At 50.5% G+C, this 24,164-nt stretch overlaps 1 protein-coding gene across 5 annotated transcripts in view; it reads right to left on the reverse strand.

Moving 5' to 3' along the window:
- Window positions 1–24,164, reverse strand: part of ece1 (endothelin converting enzyme 1) — a 560,453-nt gene that overhangs the window by 244,310 nt on the left and 291,979 nt on the right. For 2 of the 5 annotated variants that reach the window (XM_072478542.1, XM_072478543.1), the window contains exon 2: window positions 20,917–21,000. The exons of 2 other annotated variants lie outside the window; for them this stretch is intronic. In XM_072478542.1, the coding sequence (XP_072334643.1) occupies window positions 20,917–21,000 (84 nt within the window). Of the gene's footprint in view, window positions 1–20,916; window positions 21,570–24,164 lie in introns of those variants that run through there. One more of the 5 variants, XM_072478541.1, reaches the window with a different exon arrangement.

A 24,164-nucleotide genomic window follows, 5' to 3' on the forward strand; every position in this document is an offset into this window, starting at 1 on the left:
GGAGCAGCGGCAAGGAAGGGAAGCTCGAAGCAAGATGGCGTCGGAAGGTGGCCGTTTGTTATGGGGCCCGGAGCAACAAGAGTTCCTGCGGCGCTGTGTGGAAGAGCTGAAGAAGGAGGTGTTGGCCCCGATATTACAGGCGATTGAAGGGCTAAAGGAGGAGCAGAGGACCCAGGAGCTGGAGCTTCGGGTCGTGAAGGCAAAGACTGCTGAAAACGAAGATGAAATACAGGGCCTGGTGGTGAAGACAGAGACGCACGAGGCACAGCACAAAAGGTGTGTGGAGAGGTTGGAAGCACTGGAGAATAATTCGAGGAGGAAGAATTTAAGAGTCCTGGGTCTTCCCGAAGGCGCAGAGGGGGCGGACGTCGGGGCATATGTGAGCACGATGCTTCACTCGCTAATGGGATCGGAGGCCCCGACGGGCCCTTTGGAGGTGGAGGGAGCCTATTGAGTTCTGGCGCGAAGACCAAAGGCTGGAGAAATACCTCGAGCTATACCTCCCTACAACGACAGAGAGACGGTCCTCAGATGGGCGAAGAAAACTCGGAGCTGTAGGTGGGAGAACGCGGTGATCTGCATATACCAGGACTGGAGTGCGGAGGTGGCGAGAAGGAGGGCAAGTTTCAATCGGGCTAAGGCGGTGCTTCACAAAAAGGTTCAATTTGGAATGTTGCAACCGGCGAGACTGTGGGTCACACACCAAGGGAAGCACCACTACCTTGAGACGGCAGAAGAGGCGTGGACATTCATTGTGGACGAGAAGCTGGAATAGTCTGGCGAGAGAAAGAGCTTCTGGGATAAAGTGGTGGGGTGATTATGTGGGGCGAGGAAGGGGAAGGGATGATTTTTTCAATTTGTTAATTCTTCGACCCTGTAACTTTTCTCTCTTCCCCTCGTTGGGGGGGGGGGGGGGGGGGGGGAGTATGAGGAACTGTGGGCGCCGGTGGGAAGGAGAAGGGAAATGCGCCATTAGGGGCGGGGCCGAGTGGGAAACGCGGGCTTTGCTCCCGCGCTATGGTAATTGTGGCGGGAACGGGGACGCAGGAAGGAGGGGGCCTCGCACAATGAGGGGCTGAGGGCAAAGGGGGAAACCGAGGTCAGCCAGAGTTCGCTGACTTCTGGGAGCAACATGGGGGGGGCGCAACTACGCTAGAGGAGGATCTAGCGGAGGGGGGGGGGGGGGAGTTAACTGGGTTGCTGCTGCTAAGGAGAAGGGGGAGCTGTTATGGGACGGGGTGGTCGAGACGGGGGGGGGGGGGGCACCGTCGGTGGGATATACAGGTACGTGGGAACCGGGTGAGGAGCTGGGTTAAAAAAGGGGATGGCTAGTCGACAAGGGGGGGGGGGGGGGGGGGGGGGGGAAAGAGGGTAAAGAGCCCCCCAACCCGGCTGATCACGTGGAATGTGAGAGGGCTGAACGGGCTGATTAAAAGGGCACGGGTACTCGCACACCTAAAGAAATTAAAGGCAGATGTGGCTATGTTGCAGGAGACGCACCTGAAACTGATAGACCAGGTCAGACGATGTAAAGGATGGGTGGGGCAGGTGTTTCATTCGGGTTTAGATGCGAAGAATAGGGGGGTGGCTATCTTAGTGGGGAAACGGGTACTGTTTGAGGCAAAGACCAGAGTGGCGGATAGTGGGGGTAGATATGTGATGGTGAGCGGCAGATTGCAAGGGGAGGCGGTGGTTCTGGTGAACCTATATGCCCTGAACTGGGATGATGCAAACTTTATGGGGCGTATGTTGGGGCGAATCCCAGACCTGGAGGCGGGAAAGTTGGTAATGGGGGGAGACTTCTATACGGTGCTTGATCCAGGGCTGGACCGGTCGAGGTCCAGGACCGGGAGGAGGCCGGCAGCGGCCAGGGTGCTCAAGGACTTCATGGAGCAGATGGGAGGAGTAGACCCCTGGAGATTTAGCAGGCCTAGGAGTAAGGAGTTCTCATTTCTCTCCCATGTTCACAAGGTATATTCACGGATAGACTTTTTTGTCTTGGGAAGGGCACTGATTCCGAAGGTGACAGGGACGGAGTATACGGCCATAGCCATTTCGGACCACACTCCACATTGGGTAGACCTGGAGGTAGGAGACCAAAAAGAACAGCACCCACTCTGGAGAATGGAAATGGGCTTATTGGCGGATGAGGGGGTATGTCTAAGGGTGAGGGGGTGTATCGAAAGGTACTTGGAGCTTAATGACAACGGAGAGGTTCAGGTGGGAGTGGTCTGGGAGGCGTTGAAGGCGGTGGTCAGAGGGGTACTGATACCCATCAGGGCACATAAAGGAAAGCAGGAGGGTAGGGAAAGGGAGCGATTGTTGAAAGAACTTCTGAGGGTGGACAGGCAATATGCAGAGGCACCGGAGGAGGGACTGTACAGGGAAAGACAAAGGTTACATGTGGAATTTGACCTGCTGACCACGGGTAAGGCAGAGGCACAGTGGAGGAGGGCACAGGGTGTACAGTCTGAGTATGGAGAGAAGGCGAGTCGGCTACTGGCCCACCAATTGAGGAAGAGGGGAGCGGCGAGGGAGATAGGTGGGGTGAGAGATGAGGAGGGAGAGATGGACCGGGGAGCGGAGAGGGTGAACGGGGTGTTCAAGGCATTCTATGAGAGGTTATACAAGGCTCAGCCCCCGGAAGGGAAGGAGGGAATGATGTGTTTCCTGGATCAGCTGGAATTCCCGAAGGTGGAAGAGCAGGAGAGGGCGGGACTGGGATCACAGATTGAGATGGAGGAGGTGGTAAAGGGGATTGGGAGCATGCAGGCGGGGAAGGCCCTGGGACCGGATGGGTTCCCAGTGGAATTTTATAGGAAATATATGGACCTACTGGCCCCGCTTTTGACGAGAACCTTTAATGAGGCCAGGGAAAGGGGGAAGTTGCCCCCGACTATGTCAGAGGCGACGATATCGCTACTTTTGAAGAAGGCAAAAGACCCGCTGCAGTGTGGGTCCTACAGGCCCATTTCCCTTTTGAACGTAGATGCTAAGCTCCTGGCCGAGGTGATGACGACGAGGATAGAGGATTGTGTCCCGGGGGTGGTCCACGAGGATCAAACTGGGTTCGTTAAGGGGAGACAGCTGAACACGAACATACGGAGGCTGCTAGGGGTGATGATGATGCCCCCACCGGGGGGGAGGCGGAGATAGTGGTGGCGATGGACGCCGAGAAAGCATTCGATAGAGTGGAGTGGGACTATCTGTGGGAAGTGTTGAGGAGATTTGGTTTTGGAGAAGGGTTTATTGGATGGGTACAGCTGCTATATAGGGCCCCGGTGGCAAGTGTGATCACGAACAGGCAGAGGTCCGACTACTTCCGTCTTTATAGAGGGACGAGGCAGGGGTGTCCCCTGTCTCCGTTACTGTTTGCATTGGCAATTGAGCTGCTGGCCATAGCACTGAGGGGCTCTAGGAAGTGGAGGGGAGTACTCCGGGAGGAGAACACCGGGTATCATTGTATGCAGATGATCTATTGCTGTATGTTGCGGACCCAGTGGAGGGGATGCCTGAGATAATGTGGACACTCAGGGAGTTTGGGAAATTTTCGGGGTACAAATTGAATATGGGGAAGAGTGAGCTGTTTGTGGTGCATCCGGGGGAGCAGAGCAGGGGAATAGATGATTTACCACTGAGGAGGGTAACAAGAGATTTCCGGTACTTAGGGATCCAGATAGCCAGGAACTGGGGAACCCTACACAGGCTTAATTTAACACGGTTGGTGGAACAGATGGAGAAGGATTTTAAGAGATGGGACATGGTGTCCCTGTCACTGGTGGGCAGGGTGCAGGCGGTCAAAATGGTAGTCCTCCCGAGATTTCTTTTTGTGTTCCAGTGCCTCCCGGTGATGGTTACGAGGGCTTTTTTCAAAAAAATTGAGAAGAGTGTTATGAGCTTTGTGTGGGCTGGGAAGACCCCGAGAGTGAGGAGGGTTTTTTTTTTTTTGCAGCGTAGCAGGGATAGGGGGGGGACTGGCACTGCCGAGCTTAAGTGATTATTATTGGGCCGCCAATATCTCAATGGTGTGTAAGTGGATGGGAGAAGGGGAGGGAGCGGCGTGGAAGAGACTGGAAATGGCGTCCTGTAAAGGAACCAGCCTACAAGCCGTTCTCCCCGAAGAAATACACCACAAGTCCAGTGGTGGTGGCAACGCTGAAAATTTGGGGGCAGTGGAGACGGCATAAGGGAATGACGGGTGCCTCTGTGCGGTCCCCGATAAGGAATAATCATAGGTTTGTCCCGGGGAGAATAGATGGGGGATTTAGAACATGGCAGAGAGCAGGGATTGTGCAACTGAAGGATCTGTTCCTAGACGGGACGTTTGCGAGTCTGGGAGCGCTGACGGAAAAATACGGGCTGCCCCAGGGGAATGCATTTCGGTATATGCAATTGAGGGCTTTTGTGAGGCAACAGGTGAGGGAATTTCCGCAGCTCCCGACGCAGGAGATTCAGGATAGAGTGATTTCGGGGACATGGGTGGGGGATGTAGGGTGTCAGATATATACAGGGAAATGAGAGACGAGGGGGAGATCATGGTGGATGAGCTGAAGGGAAAATGGGAAGAGCTGGGGTAAGAGATCGAAGAGGGGCTGTGGGCAGATGCCCTACGCAGGGTAAACTCTTCATCCTCGTGTGCCAGGCTTAGCCTGATACAATTCAAGGTTTTGCACATGACCGGAGCAAGGCTCAGTAAATTTTTCGGGGTAGAGGATAGGTGCAGGAGATGCGCGAGAAGCCCAGCGAACCACACCCACATGTTTTGGTCATGCTCGGCACTGCATGGGTTCTGGGTGGGGGTGGCAAATGTGCTTTCGAAGGTGGTGGGGGTCCGGGTCGAGCCAAGCTGGGGGTTGGCTATATTTGGGGTTGCAGAAGAGCCGGGAGTGCAGGAGGCGAGAGAGGCTCATGTTTTGGCCTTTGCGTCCCGAGTAGCCCGGCGAAGGATATTGTTAATGTGGAATGAAGCTAAACCCCCGGGCGTGGAGGCCTGGATAAACGACATGGCAGGGTTTATAAAACTGGAATGGATAAAGTTTGCACTAAGAGGTTCGGCTCAAGGGTTCACCAGGCGGTGGCAACCGTTCATTGACTATCTCGCAGAACGATAAAGGAACTGGGAACCTAGCAGCAGCAACCCGGGGGGGGGGGCTCGGGTGGGTCCTCAGGGGTGTTTTTGTATGGAGATTTTTACTTGGATATGTATATTGGCTTGTTTGACTTTATCATTTGGGAGAGTTAATATTTTGTTATGGCAGTTGCCATTTAGTTTATATATTATTTATTTATTTGTTAAAAACGGTCACTATTATTTATATTGTTTTTATTGTTGTAAAAGGGAAAAATTGTTGCACTGTTTTGTTTGGCCGAAAAATTTGAATTAAATATATTTTTTTAAAAAGAGGAATTTAGTCAGTGGACTAGTAGAAGCGCTGACCACCGCTCCTCAGTATTATCCAATAGTGCATCGAGGAGCTGGGAATGGTACAGATTGCCTCGGGCTATGCGGCTCACATTGTATACAGTGACTGTTACATACATTACCTTGTACTGAAGCACCTCAGAGCGCAACTTGGTCTATGTAAAAAAAAAAACTTGAACATTATTGCACGGTGATGGCTATTTTGAAATGTTCTGAAATGTACTTTTGCAACAAAAAAAATCAAATAGATGTTATACAAATATCCAGGATTATGGGGTCAAGGTTTCCAGACAACATATGATGGGCATCTACAGAGCACAGTCAAGGGCTCCTCTGTCTCACACATACAGGCGGCACAGTGGTTAGCACTGGGGCCCCACAACGCCAGGGTTCCTGGTTCAATTCCGGCCTTGGGTGACTGTGTGGAGTTTGCACGTTTTCCGTTTCGGAGTGGGTTTCCTCCGGGTGCTCTGGTTTCCTCCAAAGATGTACAGGTTAGATGAATTGTTCATGCTAAAATATCCCTTAGTGTCCAAAGCTTAGGTGGGATTATGGGGATGTGGCGTGGGATTGGGCTTAGGTAGGGTGTTCTTTCTGAGGGCCGGTGCAGACTTGATGGGCCAAATGGCCTCCTCCTGCATTGTAGGGATTTTATGACATCATGGCATGAGCTAAAAGGCCGGTTCTTGTTGTGGTAATGGACCAAGGTCAGAAGGGTCAAGGGAAAAAAAAACATTGACTGAAGTTTTCAGACTCGAATGGAGAAGTAGCTTAAAGTAAGTAGTAATTACACCACAATCCAATACCATTTAGGGTCATCGCTCAGTGCAGCAGCTTTCAAATATTTCAAATATTGTATCATGGGCGTCAGAGAACAATAGATGAACGCAATGAATTGAAGTCATTTGCAGGTCAGAAGTGAGTAATAGAACAATTTCTGACTGGAATTTTACTACACAAATATATTTAATGTGCCACAGCATGCTGGTGAGGGTATGGGAGCTGAGCACCTCTTCTCTGATACACATTCAACGTCCCGGCCCCAGATTCAGGACAACATCAACAATGTAATTCTGATAACATGGGGACTTGTCTGAGTCTGTACATCATGTCCAGATCAGGCTTAATTTTTTTTCTTTTAAAGTACAAACTCAGTAAATATATAAATTGTCTTAAAGGAACCGGATCACAAAGGGTTTTCACCTCAATTGTACAAGATTCCTAGACATATTTCACTATTCGCTGCAACCAGGATTAGTACACAAATCATTGGAGGGGGTAGGTCATGCGTGGCTGCTAAAAGCACACGGTACAAATTTTCTCAATATTTGAGAGCACCCAGAGTACAAAAGCAAGGACATCAGACTGAATCTCGAAAAAGAGACAGAGTGGGCCTCACCCAGAACATAGGGCCCATTATTGACAGGAAACACAGAAATCCAAATTTCCCTTCTTGCTGATGGAGCTTTGAGTCATAATTGTCCAATTTACCCACCTGACCGGGGTGGTGCTGGCGTGTCATTGGATTGGGGAGGGAGGGGGCAGGCGTTCTTGGCCCCACAAGCTTTAACGGCCTCAGAAACCACGGTTAATCTTGCGAAACAAGTTAAACCTTTCACCACCCTCGTGCAGTTTGCACTTGCGATTGAGTCATGTCGATTTCCCTGCCAAAGGCATTTTTTAGAGAGATTGAAGGGATGATTACCTCGTTCATATGGGGAGGGAAGGTGGCCAGAATTAAAAAGGTGCTACTACAGAGGGGAAGGCAGGCAGGGGGTTTGGGTCTTCCGAACCTGATGTAGTATTACTGAAATGAAAATCGCTTATTGTCACAAGGGCGGCGAATGTGGAGAAGGTACAGCGCTGGGTCAGAAGGGTTGACTCCCGGGGCTCCCGTTCGGGAACGGCATTGTCGGGGAGTAACGCCCGGTCCTAGGGCCAGCGACGGCAGTAAAAGTCGGGAGATAGCGCACAGAGAAGAAGGATGTCAAAAATCAGCAAACAAACGGCCGTGAAAAAAGCGGCTGAAAGTCCGTCGGGGAGTGGAAAGGTCACCGCGGGGTCAGCAAAGAAAATGGAGGCTGGAGCACCAGGGGCGGCCGCACTGCTTACGGCTGAAGAAATAACTAAGGTGATGGCTGCGGAATTCGAAAAGCAGTTGGCGCAGATTGCGAAATGCATGGAGACGGTGAGGAAGGAGACGAGGGAGGTGTTGAGTGCGCTCGTGGAGGAGGCGGTATCCCCGGTGATAACGGCGGTGGCGAGCGCAGTGGCAGAGGTGCGAGAGCAAGGGGAGGCGCTGAAGGAAGTGGAGGAGACGTTATTGCAGCACGGTGATCAACTTGCCTCAATGGGGAAGGAGATGCGGAAGGTGATGGACACTAACAAGGATCTGCGAGGAAAAATGGAAGACCTGGAAAACAGATCCAGGCGACAGAATTTGAGGATTGTGGGGCTGCCTGAAGGAGTTGAAGGACCAAAGCCGACTGAGTATTTTGCCGCGATGCTGGCAAAACTATTGGGGGAGGGGGAGGATCCCCCCGATATGAACTGGATCGGGCTCATCGGTTGTGGAGGCCTGTACCAAAGGCGAGTGAGCCGCCAAGGGCAGTGACTCTGTGCTTCCGTAGGTACATTGTAAAGGAGAAGGTCCTGAGCTGGGCCAAGCAGAAACGGGTGGTGCAGTGGGCTGGAGCTGGTATACGTGTATACCAGGACTTTACGGTGGAGTTGGCGAGGAGGCGGGCTGCCTTCAACCGGGTGAAGAGGGCACTGTACATTAGCAAGGTGCGGTGCGGCATTGTATATTCAGCGAAGCTGAGGGTGACTTATAAGCTCAGGGACTTTTACTTTGGAACGGCGGAGTTTGCGAAGGCAGAAGGACTGTGGCAGAACTGAGAAATTGAGAAATGGCCATGTGCCGATGTAACCTCATGACTGTATTTTCTTCTTTTTTGTATCACTGCGCGCGGGTGTAGAGGCTAAAGGAGCCAATGTTGTATATATTTGGACAAGGGAAGGGACGGGACTTTCACTCGAAATGAGGGCTCTTTGGGGTGTAGGTGGATATGCGGGCTTTGTGTGCTAAAAGGGGATCTTTGGGCTTTCCTAGGGCCGGGCAAGTGGGAAAGGGACCCGGGCGGGGGCCTCCACACTGGCCGGTTAAAGCCGGCCGGTGAACGGGAGTGAGGTGGGGGGAGGGGCTGCGGCCATCGGAGCCTGGCAGAACAGGGTCCGAGTGGTCTAGCCGGGGTAGAAAGTTGGGGGGAAGGAACCGAGGTTGGGAGGAGGAGTTTTGCATGAGGCAGTGGACGGGAGGAGCTGGAGACTTGGGGATGGGGGTGGGGGGGGGGGGGGGAACGACGACAACTCTGGGGTATCATGTACGGTACTCTCTCAGAAGCTGGACGGCGTTGGTTGGGGAGGGGGGGGGGGGGGGGGGGAGGGGGAGAGCTGTGTAGATTAAGGGTGACTACGGGTAATCCCTGATTCCTTTTTGTCATTTGGTTATGTAAACATGCGGGTTGAGGTTTGGGGGTTGGTGGGCGGATGGGATCGTTGTTATTATGGGGACTGACATATCTTGCTGATTATTGTTTATTGTCGATGGGTGTAAATGTGGGAGAAAATGTGAAAAAGGAGAAAAAAAAAATCTTTTTTTTAAAAAGGGTCGACTCCCAATGGGTCAGAATGGAGGAGAGTTTGTGTAGGGGGTCGTGATTGAAGGCGCTAGCGACAGCGCCGCTCCCGAAGGCCCCGGGGAGATACTCAGGAAGTGCGGTAGTAATAGCTTCGTTGAGAATTTGGAGGCAATTTCAACAGCACTTCGGGTTGGGGGCAGGGTCAAGGGAAATGCCGATTCGGGGGAACCATAGATTTGAGCCAGGGAAGTGGGATGGAAATTTTCAGAGATGGGAGGAGAAAGGAATTAGGACACAAAGATTTATTTCTTGGGGGTCGTTTTGCAGGATTGAAGGAGCTGGGAGCGAAGTATGGGCTAGAGCAGGAGGAAATAATTTAGATACATGTAGGTTTGAGACTTTGCCAGAAAGGAGATACAGAGCTTCCCAGGAGAGCCGGCTTCCACATTGCAGGAGGAAGTGCTGACGACAGGGGGACTGGAGAAGGGGGTAGTGTCGGCGGTTTACGCGGCTATTTTGGAGGAGAAGAAGGCTCCGCTAGGAAGGATCAAGGCAAAGTGGGAGGAGGAGTTGGGAGAGGGTATGGAGGAGGGGTTCTGGTGTGAGGTGCTCCAGAGGGTGAACGCCTCCACCTCGTGTGCGAGGTTGGGGCTGATACAGCTGAAGGTGGAGTATAGAGCACACCTTACAAGTGCGAGGATGAGACGGCTCTTTGAGGGGGTAGAAGATGTGTGTGAATGTTGCGGGGAGGCCCCCATAAACCACAATCATATGTTTTGCTCCTGTCCAAAGCTGGAGGATTACTGGAAAGAGATGTTTAGGGTAATCTCTAAAGTGGTGCACGTGAAACTGGACCCGGGCCCTCGGGAGACCATATTCGGGGTGTCGGCCCAGCCGGGGTTGAAAACAGGCGCGGAGGCAGATGTCGTAGCCTTTGCCTCATTGATCGCCCGAAGGCGGATCCTGTTAGGGTGGCTATCAACCTCTCCACCCTGTGCCCTGGCGTGGCGGGGGGACTTGCTGGAATTCTTAACGCTTGAAAAGGTCAAATTTGAATTGAGGGGAAGGATGGAAGGGTTCTACAATTCATGGGCGTTATTCATTATGCACTTTCGAGAATGGGATTACATTGAACATTAGGGGGGTTGGGGGCTGGGAGGGTTAGGGGGAGAGGACTGTATGTATTAATGGTGACTATGGGTGATTTCTGATTCCTTTTTGTCATTTGTTTATGTTAACATGCGGGCCATGTCTGGGGTTTGGTGGGAGGATGGGACCGTTGTTATTGATATGGGGATTGACATTCCATTCGTTACTGATTATTGTTTATTGTTGGGTGTAAATTTGGGAGAAAATGTGAGAGGAGAATAAAAAGATATTTTTTTAAAAAAAAACTTTCACCATGTCAGCCTTCACATTCAAAGCATCATCCTCTGCCATTTCCACCAAATCAGGCACAATGCCACCACCAAATACATCTTCCCTTCCCTTCCCATCACCATTCCCTCCCATCCTAATCCTGTCAGCATTTCACAGTGACCACTCCCTCTGTGACACCCCCAACTCCCTATCTCCTTCCCATGGCACATTCCCACACAATTGCCGAAGGTGTAACATCTATTCCTTTATCTCCTCCCTCATTACCATCCAAGGGCCCACACACTCTTTTCAGGTTATGCAGCATTTATGCAGATGTAGGCTGGGTGACGGCTTTGCAGAAGACCTTTGGTCGGTCCACAAGTATGCCCCCGACCTTCCTGTCACTTTCCATTTCAACTCACCGTCCTGCTCTCACGTCTGCATGTCCATCCTTGGCCTGCTGCAATGTTCCAGTGAAGCCCAGCACAAACTGGAGGAACAGCCCTCATCTTCCGATTAGGCACGTTACAGCCTTCCGCACTTAAGTAGGCAGGGTTACGAGGATAGGATGGGGGATTGGGCCTAGGTAGGGTTGTCTTTCCGAGAGCTGGTGTGGACTCGGTGGACTGTCTGACCTCCTTCTACACAGTCGAGATTCTATGAAAATTCACTCCATTGTGTATAATTTTAGCACAACTCTTGAGGATCGATGTCAAGGCAGAACTTTACGTTCCTTGCTGATGGCTTTGAGGGCAGGGATTGGCCATAAGATTTCTCGGGAGGCTCTTCCCACCGGGTTCCCCCCATGCCCTGACCTCTCCGCTATTTTACACCGAGAGGCTCTTGCCACAACTGAGGCCTGTAAGTGGCCAATTACTGAACATTGAAGGGTTGTTTTCCATCCAGCCTCAATTTTCAGGCTACTGGGAGGAGCTCAGGGGCAGGAGAGAAGCCTGGAAAGTAACCTTGTTCAGGCCTCGGGCACGGGGAGTTGGAGGAGGAGGGGGGGGCCTACATCAACAGGCTCCTTTTAATTTTGGGTGCTCCTTGCCAAACGATCTGCCCCTGCAGGTCCTCAAACCCCCCACCCCACCCTCACCTCTCCACCAAAATCCCATTTCTATTAAGTAAAAACAGAGCAATGCAGTGGGGAGGGCAGAATTCTGATTTGAAAGATCTTGGCTAGGAGCAAAATTTGGCTTGTTCCCCTGCTCACCTAGACTGGTCAGAATGACTGAATGCCAGCGTCCTGGTCTCGCGGCACCTTGTCTGTGCCTGGAGCCAGTGCATAACACTCGGAAATACTGATGCCCAATCTTCAGAATGTTCATTGTTTTTCTGTGGTCTGCACTTCCTGGAGCAGTGAAAGGCATTACTGAGTCTGTACTCAAGTTACATATTGTTAGTGGCGTTATTAGACCCACAGGGATGTTTCAGTGTCACGGTATTGTTAACCTCCAAGCTGATGGCTAGCATCTTGAACAAAGGGACACCAGTAGCAATCGTCACGCATCACTGCTATCCCTGGTCTCCAGGTCAGTTAAGGAGCAATGGTAATGACTGGGTTTGCGTGAATGTTGTTTTTTTCCAAAAAGAGGTTTGCCATATTTTCCTTTTTAACAGACAAATGTGCCATGTCAAATCTACTGACGGCACTTTTTCAACATCCATCTTCCTCACCCCACCTTCAACTATAGGAACCTGGAGGTGTCTTAGAAGAAACCATAATGGAAACATGCTCGGCGGCATGGTAGCACAGTGGTTAGCACTGCTGTTTCACAGCACCAGGGTCCCAGGTTCGATTCCCGGCTTGAGTCACTGTCTAAGCGGAATCTGCACTTTCTCCCCATGTCTGCGTGGGTTTCCTCCTGGTGCTCCGGTTTCCTCCCACAATTCCTGAAAGACGTGCTTGTTAGGTGAATTGGACACTCTGAATTCTCCCTCAGTGTACGCGAACAGGCACCAGTGTGGCGACTAGGGGCTTTTCACAGTAACTTCATTGCAGTGTTAATGTAATGACAATAATAAAGATTATTTTTAGAACGTCCCTGTACCAATGTAGCCCCTTCACTTCCTCAGAATGTCCCAGTGCACCTAATGCCCAGTCGATTATTTTAGAAATATAGGGCGAGATTTCCCACAGTGGAGGCAACAAGCCATTGATTATCGCCCAGTTCCGCCAAAGTCAATGGTCATTTGCGCTCACAGGCCCTACCACTGGGGAAATGACATTGAGGGGGGTGTAGTCCTCAGCGGGACCTGAAGACCCTGTCAGTTGGGAGGACAGGAAAATCCCGCCCATAACCGTGGTTTTGTGGGCCAAGGGCTCACAACAGCGATGGGATGAACTGTTTTGGCCAGGAAAACATCCCCTCATCTTCGCATAGTACCACAGGATCTATAAACCCACCCGAGTCACACAGTGCACCTCTGACTATGCAGCACTCTGTGTGTACCATATTCAGTTTGGGCCTGGATGTTGCAAAGGAAAGGATCAGGAAAAGAGGAAGGGAAGGAAAGACCAGCATTTAAATTGCATCTTCCCAGGTTCTGATCATCCCAAAGTGATTTACAGCTGGTGAAGTACTTCTGAAGTGTTGCCACACCATTGTAAATTCGTGGCAGACGGTTCGTACGTGGCATTATCCCACAAACAATGAGATAATGACCAGTTCATGTGTTTTTTTAAAAAAAGTGCCTTTGGGATAAATATTGGCCATGCCACTTGGAAATTGTTCCTGCTCTTTGAACAGTGCCATGGAAGCATTTGTGAGGGAGCAGGTTTTGGTATGTAATCTCGCCTGGCAGGTGGCACCTCCGACAGTGTAGCACCCCCTCAGCACTGCACCGAAGCGTCAAGATGAATTTTGTGCTCAAGTTTACAGAGTGGGGCTTCACCCCATGATCTTCTGACCGAGAGGAGAGGCTAGTCACAACTGACTGGCAGCAGGTTATTAGAACAGGTTAAAACAAACAGTATAATTGAATAACTATAAGGCAGCAGCTATACAATAGGCTTCAGTTCCAAATCGCAATTTGACTGGCGGGGCCTTGATAGGAAGCAGTGGTTTGGTCAGAGCCAGTCTGGGCCTGATTCCTTTATTAAGTCTTTCAAACACGTTGCTCCCCTGTGACCTTGTTTCTCGATCGAGTTGCCGGATTCCTGCCTCGTTGCTTTGCCACTCTGTCAAATTACCTGCAGACCCAGAAATCTCACCGTTGTAACCTGTGGTCATCCGGCGCTCCATCGAAATGCTTGCTCACCATGACATTAGCTTTGTTCACCAGCATGTGTGTGCTCAATAGAGTTTGCTCTTGGCATCAAGGGGCCATTGCTGTCCCATCATCCCATCCTCCTATTCAACCAGAAATGCACCCGTCACACTCTTCTTCCGACTGTGAAGACTCTGGGAACACTGGAGTCAGAGTTTTACAGCACAGAAAGAGACCCTTTGGCCCATCATGTCTGTGCCGGCCATCAAGCACCTATCTATTCTACCAATCCCATTTTGCAGCACTTGGCCCGTAGCCTTGTACGCTATGGCTTTTCAACTGCTCATCTAAATACTTCTAAATGTTGTGAGGGTTCCCGCTTCTACCACCCTCTCAGGCAGGGAGTTCCAGATTCCCACCACCCGCTGGGTGAAAAGGTTTCCCCATAAGCACCTCATGCTCCTTACCTTAAATCTATGCCCCCCTGGTTATTCACCCCTCCTCTCCTCCCTATCCATCCTATCTATGCCCCTCATAATTTTGTACATCTCAACCAGGCACCCCCCCCTCGCAGCCTTCTTTGCTCTAAGTTAGGCCACAGGTCAGCCGATGAATGGCAGGACAGGCTCGGGGGGCTGAATGGCCTACTCCTGTTCCTGTGTTCCCTTAATCCCCAGATTCATCATTCTGAAGGGATGGCTCCCTCTGCAATATGTTGGTCCACTCTTCAATCACCTATGACACCCTGGCACCTTCCCATCCGAGCACAGGAGATGCAACAACTGCACTTCATCTCCTCCATTCCCCACCGTGCAAAGCCCCAAACGCTCCTTTTAGGCGAATTAGTGATTTAATAATAATAATCTTTATTAATGTCCACAAGTAGGCTTACATTAACACTGCAGTTAAATTACTGTGAAAAGCCCCTAGTCGCCACACTCTGGCGCCTGTTCGAATACATTGAGGGAGAATTCAGAATGTCCAATTCACCTCACAGCACGTCTTTTGGGACTTGTGGGAGGAAACCGGAGCACCCGGAGGAAACCCACACAGACACGGGGAGAACGTGCAGACTCCGCACAGACAGTGACCCAAGCCGGGAATCGAACCCGGGACCCTGGGGCTATGAAGCAACGGTGCTAACCACTGTGCTACCGTGCCACCAATTCAGTGTACCCAATTCAGCGTTCACGTGGGGAAGCCAAACACAGACCCGGTGACCTATTTGGCCCACTCAGTCTGCATGAAGCCAGGCTTCTGGTTATCTGCCTTTTTAATTCCATGCCTGACTCCCTGATCCCTACATTCTTTCAAATGAAGTTCAGGTAATCTCAGTTTAACTTAGGATCAGCAGCCCCATTTCTGATTCAACACGAAACATCAGGTGTAACTCATTTCAATTCCACAAAAGAGCACGGTAGCATGGTCGGCATGGTAGCACAGTGGGTAGCACTGTTGCTTCACAGTTCCAAGGTCCCAGGTTCGATTCCCGGCTTGGGTCACTGTCTGTATGGAGTCTGCACGTTCTCCCTATGCCTGCGTGGGTTTCCTCCGGGTGCTCTGGTTTCCTCCCACAGTCCCGAAAGACGTGCTTGTTAGGTAATTTGGACATTCTGAATTCTCCCCCAGTGTACCCAAACAGGCTCCGGAGTGTGGCGACTAGGGGCTTTTCACAGTAACTTCATTGCAGTGTTAATGTAAGCCTACTTGTGACAACAAAGATTATTCTTATAAAGATGCTCACCCTGCTGGCTATTTCCAGCAATTTGGAATATTTGCCCCCTTTCCTTCTCACATTGATGTGGAACTGCCCCAACCCATCACATTGTTCATGCTATTGGTCTTTCAGAAAATTGCCGGGGAGCCTCGAAATCTGATCCCACTTTCCCCACGTACCTTACCGTATACCCAAAGGCAGTGATTCCATGCGGAGAATTCAGTCACTCATCTCAGTCCGTCACCTCTGGTGTCGGGTGACTCACACTCAGAGGATTTATATATTTGCCTTTGTTCATTGAAGCACATCCCATTTTCTGGCAACTCCAATTAGAACAAGGGTGTGGAAAGAATTTCAGGAACACGCCTCAGAAACATTAATGCATTAATGATTCTATAATGCCACCAATGCTGTAGTGATTGTCCTATTTTTAAAATAATTAAAAGAACAACAACCACAACCATTAAAAATAATCTTCCTCAGGTAAGATCCCAGACTTAGTCACATAACCTGATCATGGGAGGGGACTTCAACACAGTCATTGATCTGGAATTGGACCGGTCAAAATCCAGGACAGGGAGGAGGCCGACTGCGGCAAAGGAATTGAAGGGTTTCATGGAACAGATGGGGGGAGTAGACACATGGAGGTTTGCACGGCCGAGGACGAAGGAGTTTTCCTTTTTTCCACATGTCCACAAGGTATACTCTTGCATCGACATTTTTGTTCTGAGCAGGGCGCTAATACCAAAGGTGGTGGATACAGAGTACTCGGCAATTGCAGTGTCAGATCATGCCCCGCACTGGGTGGATCTACGGGTTAGTGTGGAGAGAGGGCAACGCCCGCTGTGGAGATTGGATGTGGGGTTGCTAGCGGACGAGGTGATCTGTGGGCGGATGAACAAGTCCATCCAGAACTACCTGGAAACAAATGATACGGGGGAGGTCTCTGCAGCGACGGTCTGGGAAGCTTTGAAGGCAGTAGTCAGAGAGAAATTAATCTCGATATGGGCCCACAGAGAAAAGATGGAACGGGCTGAGAGGGATAGATTAGTGGAGGAGATACTCCTGGTGGACAGGAGATACTCGGAGGCCCCAGACGCGGGGCTACTGAGGGAGCGGCAGAGGTTACAGGTGGAGTTTGGGCTGTTGACCACATTGAAAGCAGTGGAACAGTTGAGGAAGGCAAGGGGGGCGATCTAGGAGTACGGGGAAAAGGCAAATAGAATGTTGGTGCACCAGCTCAGGAAAAGGGACCCAGAGGGGGTGAGCGAGGTGTTTAAGGACTTTAATAGTAAATTATATGAGTCGGAACCCTGGCTGGGGTGGAGGGGATGAGGTAATTTCTGGATCAATTGAAGTTCCCGAGGGTGGAGGAGGGCCTGGTGGAGGAGCTGGGAGCCCCAATAGAGATTGAGGAAATAATCGAGGGGCTGGAGTGCATGTAGTCGGTCAAGGCCCTGGGGCCTGACGGCTACCCGGTGGAGTTCTATAAGACGTTTTCAGAAATACTGAGCCCACTGCTGGTGAGGACATTTAACGAAGCAAGAGAGAAGGGAGTCCTCCCCCCAACAATGTCGCAGGCCTCGATTGCATTGATCTTGAAAAGGGAGAAGGATCCGGAGCAATGCGGATCATACAGGCCGATTTCTCTACTGAATGTGGATGCCAAACTGCTGGCTAAGATACTGGCCACAAGGATAGAGGACTGTGAACCGGGGGTGATAGGGGAAGACCAGATGGGGTGTGTTAAGGGCAGGCAACTCAAGGCCAATGTTCGAAGGCTTCTAAATGTTATTATGATGCCCTCAGAAAGAGAGGAGGCGGAGGTGGTGGTAGCGATGGATGCGGAGAAGGCCTTTAATCGGGTGGAGTGGGATTACCTGTGGGAGGCGCTGGGAAGGCTTCGGTTTGGTGAGGGCTTTATTGACTGGGTGCGGTTGCGCGTACGAACCGGCTGAGGTCGGGGTATTTTGAACTACACCATGGATGAGGCAAGGGTGCCCCCTCTCCCCGTTACTGTTTGCTCTGGCCATAGAGCCATTGGCCATGGCGTTAAGAAAATGAAAAATGAAAATCGCTTATCGTCGCAAGTAGGCTTCAATGAAGTTACTGTGAAAAGCCCCTAGTCGCCACATTCCGGCGCCTGTTCGGGGAGGCTGGTACGGGAAGAGCCTCTAGGAACTGGAAAGGGCTGGTTGGGGAGGGGGGGGGGGGGGCGCAGGGTCTCGCTCTACACAGATGACCTGCTCTTCTACATTTCGGACCCGTTGAAGGGGATGGGGGAAGCAATGCGAATCTTGGGGGATTTTGGCAATTGTGCGGGGTATAAATTGAACATGGGGAAAAACGAGATGTTTGCGATCTAGGCAAGAGGGCAGGAGAAGAGACTGGGAGAGCTGCCACTTAGAATGGTAGGGAAGAGCTTTCGATATCTGGGAATCCAGGTGGCCTGGAAATGGGAGGTACTACACAAGTTAAACCTATCCCGGCTGGTAGAACAAATGGAAGGGGACTTTAAGAGATGGAACATGCTCCTGCTATCACTGGTGGGGAGGGTACAGACCGTGGAAATGACGGTCCTCCCCAGATTTCTGTGCCTCCCCATCTTCATCCCCAAGGCCTTTTTCAAGCGGGTGAATAAGATTATTTTGGGCTTTGTAAAACCCCGCGAGTGAAGAAAGTGTTGCTGGAGCACAGTCGGGGGGAGGGTGGGTTGGTGCTGCCGAACTTCTGCAATTACTACTGGGCGGCTAATATAGCCATGATCAGGAAGTGGGTAGCGGGGGAGGGGTCGGTGTGGGAGCGGATGGAGGCGACGTCATGTAAAGACTCCAGTCTGGGAGCACTGGTAACGGCACCTCTACCGTTCTCGCCGGCCTGATACTCCACAGGTGGTAGTGGCGGCTCTGAGGATCCGGTGGCAGTGCAGGGAGCATCAATTTGGGCCCCGATTTATAACAACCACAGGTTTGTATGGTGGGTTCCAGAGTTGGCAGAGGGCAGGAATTAGAAGGATGGGGGATCTATTTATAGATGGGAGTTTTCCCAGCTTGAAAGCTTGGGAGGATAAATTTAAATTATTTGCAGGTGCGCGACTTCCTGAGAAAACAGGTTCCAGCCTTTCCGCTGCTGCCGCCACGGGGGATACAGGATAGAGTAGTCTCCAGTACCTGGGTGGGAGAGGGGAAGGTATCGGATATTTACCAGAAGCTTTCGGAGGCAGAGGAAAGTCCGGTGGAGGAGCTTAAGGGCAAGTGGGAGGACGAGCTAGGTGGAGAGATAGAGGCGGGTCTATGGGTGGATGCCCTAAGCAGGGTTAATACCTCCTCATCGTGCGCCAAGCTTAGCCTGATACAATTTAAGGTAGTCCACCGGGCACCCATGACAGTGGCTAGGATGAGCAAGTTTTTTGGGGTACAGGATAGGTGTGCGAGGTGCACGGGAAGCCCAGCAAATCATGTCCACATGTTTTGGGCATGCCCAAAGCTTGGAGGGTTTTGCTAAGGCAATGTCCACGGTGCTAAAAACACGGGTGGTGCCGAGTCCGGAGGTGGCGATCTTTGGAGTGTCGGAAGATCTGGGAGTTCAGGGCCGAAAGAGGCCGACGTCTAGGCCTTTGCCTCCCTGGTAGGCCGGAGACGGATCTTATTAATGTGGAGGGACTGTGTAGAGACCTGGGTTAGTGACATGGCTGGGTTTCTCAGTCTTGAGAAAATAAAGTTTGGCCTTAAGAGGGCCAATGTTAGGGTTCTCCCGGAGGTGGCAGCCGATCATCAACTTTCTCGGGGAAAATTAAAAATGTCAGCTGATGCGGGGGTTGGGGGGGGGGGGGGGTGCGGTGCGGATTATTGTTGTATGGTTGAGGTGTGTGAAGATTGGGCTGGAGGGGGAAATGTTTATTTTACCATGTTGATATGTCATTGTTTTTGTTATTGTTATAAAAAATTTCAAATACCTTAATAGAATATTATTTTTAAAAAATCTTCCCACAATCAAGTTATAAAGTGCCCTGAGGAGTCACCAGGTGGTGGAATTGCTCAGGGTTGGTGAGTTAAAGAAGCCCAGATTCAGCTTCAAGATCTGCGCTGTGTCCAAAGATCAGAGCTGACCTGATGATATAATTAGTCTCAGCCCCAGTGTCCTTGGGGAAGAGTTGGAGGTGAAGTGGGCGATAGGCCAAAGCTTTACCCAGTGGCTGCTGCTGGAAAATGCTCAAGTCTCGTTCAGAACAGCATTCAGCAGGGATGTACAGCCACACGCAGTTGAATAGTTGGCCAACTTGTCTAGGATCACTCAGGAAGAATGCTGAGATGCAGCACCCATGGGACGGTGCTCCAACCAGAGAGTTCAGGAGAGGGAGGAAAGGGGGAAGGTAGGAAAAGAAACAAACAAAAAAAAGGGGATACTCATGGTTGTCATGGATTGACAGCAAGCTCCTGATTGCAGCCCATGCAAACTCTAGCGACTTTTTGATGGTAGATCATACGGTTTAAACTCAAAGTCACCACCACCATCAGCGACAGAGCCACAATGTTCCCAGTGTGGATGGGGATAATTCCGATTAAGGTTTAAAGCTCAGGCCTATTGGGTTCTGCATCCCTCACTCCTTACACACACCCCGGAAAGGGGACAAAGCAAACCTGCAGGGAAGTTACTGTTGGCACATGTCACCAACCCAACCTCTTGCCAGGGTATTGAGAAGAAAGATTGGGGTGGAGGGGTTGAGGGGATTCATTCAGAGTCTGCGTCCTTAACAGAAACCAACTTAGTCCCCTGTGCCGTTGACATTGCATTGTAAACTCCAGCCTGTGAAAGCAAAGTGCTAATGTCACTGGTCTAGGAATCCAGGCAGCCAGACGAATGCTCTTGGGGGAACATGGGTTCAAATCCACCATGTTGCAATTCAAATTCAATTAATAAATCTGGAATGTAAAAAACAAACTGGAATTGAAAGTTGGTAATTCTGACCAGAAAACTGTAATTAATTGGCAGGCCTTCGGGGAAGGAAAACTGCCATCCTTACCTGGTCTGGCCTACGAGTGACTCCGGACCCGCGGGAAAGTGGTTGATCCTCAACTGCCCTCTGAAATGGTCCAGCAAGTTACGCAGTTGTGTTCAACAAAGGTGTCTTCACCACCACCCTCTCAAGGGCAATTGAGGATGGGTCCTAAATGCTGACCTCACCCATAATCCCGAAATATTCACTGTGTTAATGACAGTGGATGTCCATATGTTCACCAACTGTGCAGACAACCCCATTGGGAAGATCACAATAGGTTTAGGAAACGGAAGGGATACGGAGGGTGAACTACATCATGCCAGCGAAGAGAGTCAAACAAAATTGCAGACATGTTGAGATTCCAGGAAGCTCAAAGGAAAATATACATTTAAAAAAAAGATTTCAATATTAAGCATGTGAGCAATTTTACACAGTATTGAAATTGGTTCAGTGTTAGGGAAGAGCAGAGGGATTTGGGATGCAGCAAATTTAACAAAAAAAAAAGGGGCAAAACATACAGTAACAATTTTTGGGGGGACAAAAGCTAGATTTCAAAATGTCCTACCTGGTGGCCCTCTGGGTACACTTCATCAACAGTGGAGTCGATCAGGTCGTCCTCGTCAAAGGTGGCTCGTTTGTAAGTCGACATCTGGAGAGCCAAATGGACAACAGACTCTCTGAGTGCTTCCATCTCTCTTATACAGACCTTGGGGACCCTCCATATGATGTGCGAGGGCAAGTGGGGTCAGAACAAACACCACAAAGCCTATGCAAAGCACATCTCCTGTCACAGTGGCCGGTGTGCCTAATCATACCTGAGCAAATCAAAGCCTTTGAAAGCACACATTTGATTCAGCCCAGGTCAAAAAAGCTTTCCCAGCACCGCCACTTGCTGGACTCTCTTCTTTCACAGTTAACACTTTCTTTTTGGGGGTAACCAGATCTCCTTCAGCAGCAAGCTCGACTGAAAGCACTTTGTGGAGGCAGGAAGCAGGGGTGATTTAGATTCCTTTCATAGTGTTTCACAATGTGACTTGTGATAAGTGCCTCGGCATTCAAAACCCTCGCTGGAACACAAAGGTTAGCTTAAAAAAAAGACTTCCTTGTTCCTGCATTCCCCACACGAGCAGCGCTCGAGATATTCAGAAAGTAAATATCCTGTTCAGATGCAAACACACACAGCTCACTTGATGCCCAGGAGCCTTTTGTTACTTCACAAAGTTGTTGTTGCTTTTGTTACTCCAGCGGTTGCTTGGCGGGAGGAGCTTGCTAAAACATTCCTGAAGTGCCCGATTTCCCTCCCGTCTTCCCAGTGGCTCACGTTATCAGTTGTCAGATCGGATTCGCACCAATCAGCCGCCCCAGGTGAATCTAAAGCACAGGTTTAACCCTTGCAGCAACCCACCGAGCACTTAACACTGAGAAAGGGCAGTACAATTTACATCCCGAGAGGGTTTCTTGAAGTGGACTGTCTCAGGTTGATGTGGATTTTATTTTCACCGTATTCCAATGAATATGCCACTCTGACACCCGCAAGATACCACGTTAACATGACATGCTGGAGGAACCCTCGCTCTCACCTACCTGGGTCTCTCTCACCGTATTGGAGAGTGAGCCTGCTCGTGGATGGACTTGCTATTCCAAGATTTCCAAAACACTTACACACACATTTAAAAATGACGTTCCTGCGCTCGTAAATCCCTAAAGAGCTCTTTTATGTCGAAACAGAACGTAATACATTTCACAGCTGACAGCAAAGCAAGAGCTAGCAAGCAGTTATGATGACTTTTAAAGAGGGTTATTTGTCACCCTGCCCACCAGCGAGTGTCTGTGGATATACTCACACCAATCCCACGGATTGAGTATCCAAACCAGGCGTGAGGTACACCTGCCAGAAACCAGCGGGGGTCCTTCTTTAAACATGCCCAATTGGGTTCCCGTGACATCGCATAAAGTCACCCCCTACTGGAAGTCGTCACTTTTGACATTGGGCGGGTGGGACTGGGAGCAGGCTTGCCTACGATGCCCTCGTGGAGGAGTTAACTCGCCTGGCAACGCTCCCCGTCAAGTTACACATTTGAATAAGATGCCAGGGGGCGACTGTTGCCAGGGAAACTTGCTCACACCTAGAATCATCCTTAACACACACAGACTTACTCCAGAAACGCTCTCAGAATGGGAGGAAGGGAACACAAAAAAGTACCTGGGCCATTTGGTTAGTTCACATGTATCTTAGGCCGAGCACGCAGGAATGGCTTTTTCTGTCACCGCTATCAGCGCTTCCAGCTATTACAATGGATCTGGGGACAGCAATTTGGTGGCTGCCCACCATAGAATCCCGACAGTGCAGAAGGAGACCATTCAGCCCATCGAGTCTGCACTGACCGCCTAAAGGTGCACCCTGTCTAGGCTCAGCCCCCCGCCCCCCCACCCTATCCCCACCTAACCTGCACATCTTTGGACACAAAGGGGAAATTTAGCACGGCCAATCCACCTAACCTGCAGAGGGTGGCAGCCTCATAGTTCCAGGGTCCCGGGTTCAATTCCGGCCTCGGTGACTGTGTGAAGTTTGCACTTTCTCCCCGTGTCAGCGTGGGTTTCCTCCCACAGTCCTAAGATGTGCAGGTTAGCTGGATAAAAGCGAATTACTGCAGATGCTGGAATCTGAAACCAAAAGAGAAAATGCTGGAAAATCTCAGCAGATCTGGTAGCATCTGTAAGGAGAGAAAAGAGCTAACAATTCAAATCCAGATGACCATACAGACGCTGCCAGACCTGCGGGGATTTTCCAGTATTTTCTCTTTTTGGTTGCAGGTTAGGTGGATTGGCCATGCTAAATTTCCCCTTCCTGAACAAAGGTTAGGTGGGGTTACTGGGATAGGATGGAGGTGTGGGCTTAAGTAGGATACTCTTTCCAAGGGCCGGTGCAGACTTAATTGGCTGAATGGCTTCCTTTTGTACTGTGAATTCTATGATTCTATGATACGGACTGTGGGAGGAGGCCGGAGAACTCAAGAGGAAACCCATGCAAACATGGGGAGAACACAGACAGTCACTCAAGGCTGGAGTCGAACCCCGGTCCCTGGCGCTGTGAGGCAGCAGTACTACTCACTGCGCCACCCTTTCTGGGCATTCACCATTACCTGCACCGTACATTGCCCAGCAGAAGACTTAGCCGAGGTCAGTGCCCTGCTACTACCATGCAGGATGCTAATGAAGATACTCTGCTATCCCCTTCCTTGCCAGGTGGTGCCCTTCCTTAAAAGGACTAAATGACCTAAACTCACACAACGCCAAATGACTACTCAAATTGGAAATTAAGATACATTTATGTTGGTTCTATTAGCAGAACAGGATTGGAACACAAGCAAGAATGGAAAGAGGGAAGTGACTATTTTTTTTTATTTGTTTATGGGATGTGGGCATCGCTGGCTAGGCCAGCATTTATTGCCCAAACCCAGTTGTCCTTGAGAAGGTGGTGGTGAGCTGTCTTCTTGAACCATTGCAGTCCATGAGGTGTAGGTATACCCACTGTGCTGTTAGGAGGGGAGTTGCAGACTTTAGCGACAGTGAAGGAGTGGCGATATATTTCCAAGTCAGGATAGTGAATGACTTGGAGGGGAACCTCCAGGTGGTGGTGTTCCCAGGTATCTGTTGCTCGTCCTTCTAGGTGACAGAGGTTGTGGGTTTGCAAGGTGCTGTCTATCGAAACTTGATGAGCTCCTGCAGTGCATCTTGTAGATGGTACACATGGCTGCCACTTTTCGGAAGGGTGGATGGATTGAATGTTGGTGGAAGGGGTGGAAATCAAGC

This window comes from Scyliorhinus torazame, chromosome 16, assembly GCF_047496885.1.
Source record: "Scyliorhinus torazame isolate Kashiwa2021f chromosome 16, sScyTor2.1, whole genome shotgun sequence".
Lineage (NCBI taxonomy): Eukaryota > Metazoa > Chordata > Chondrichthyes > Carcharhiniformes > Scyliorhinidae > Scyliorhinus > Scyliorhinus torazame.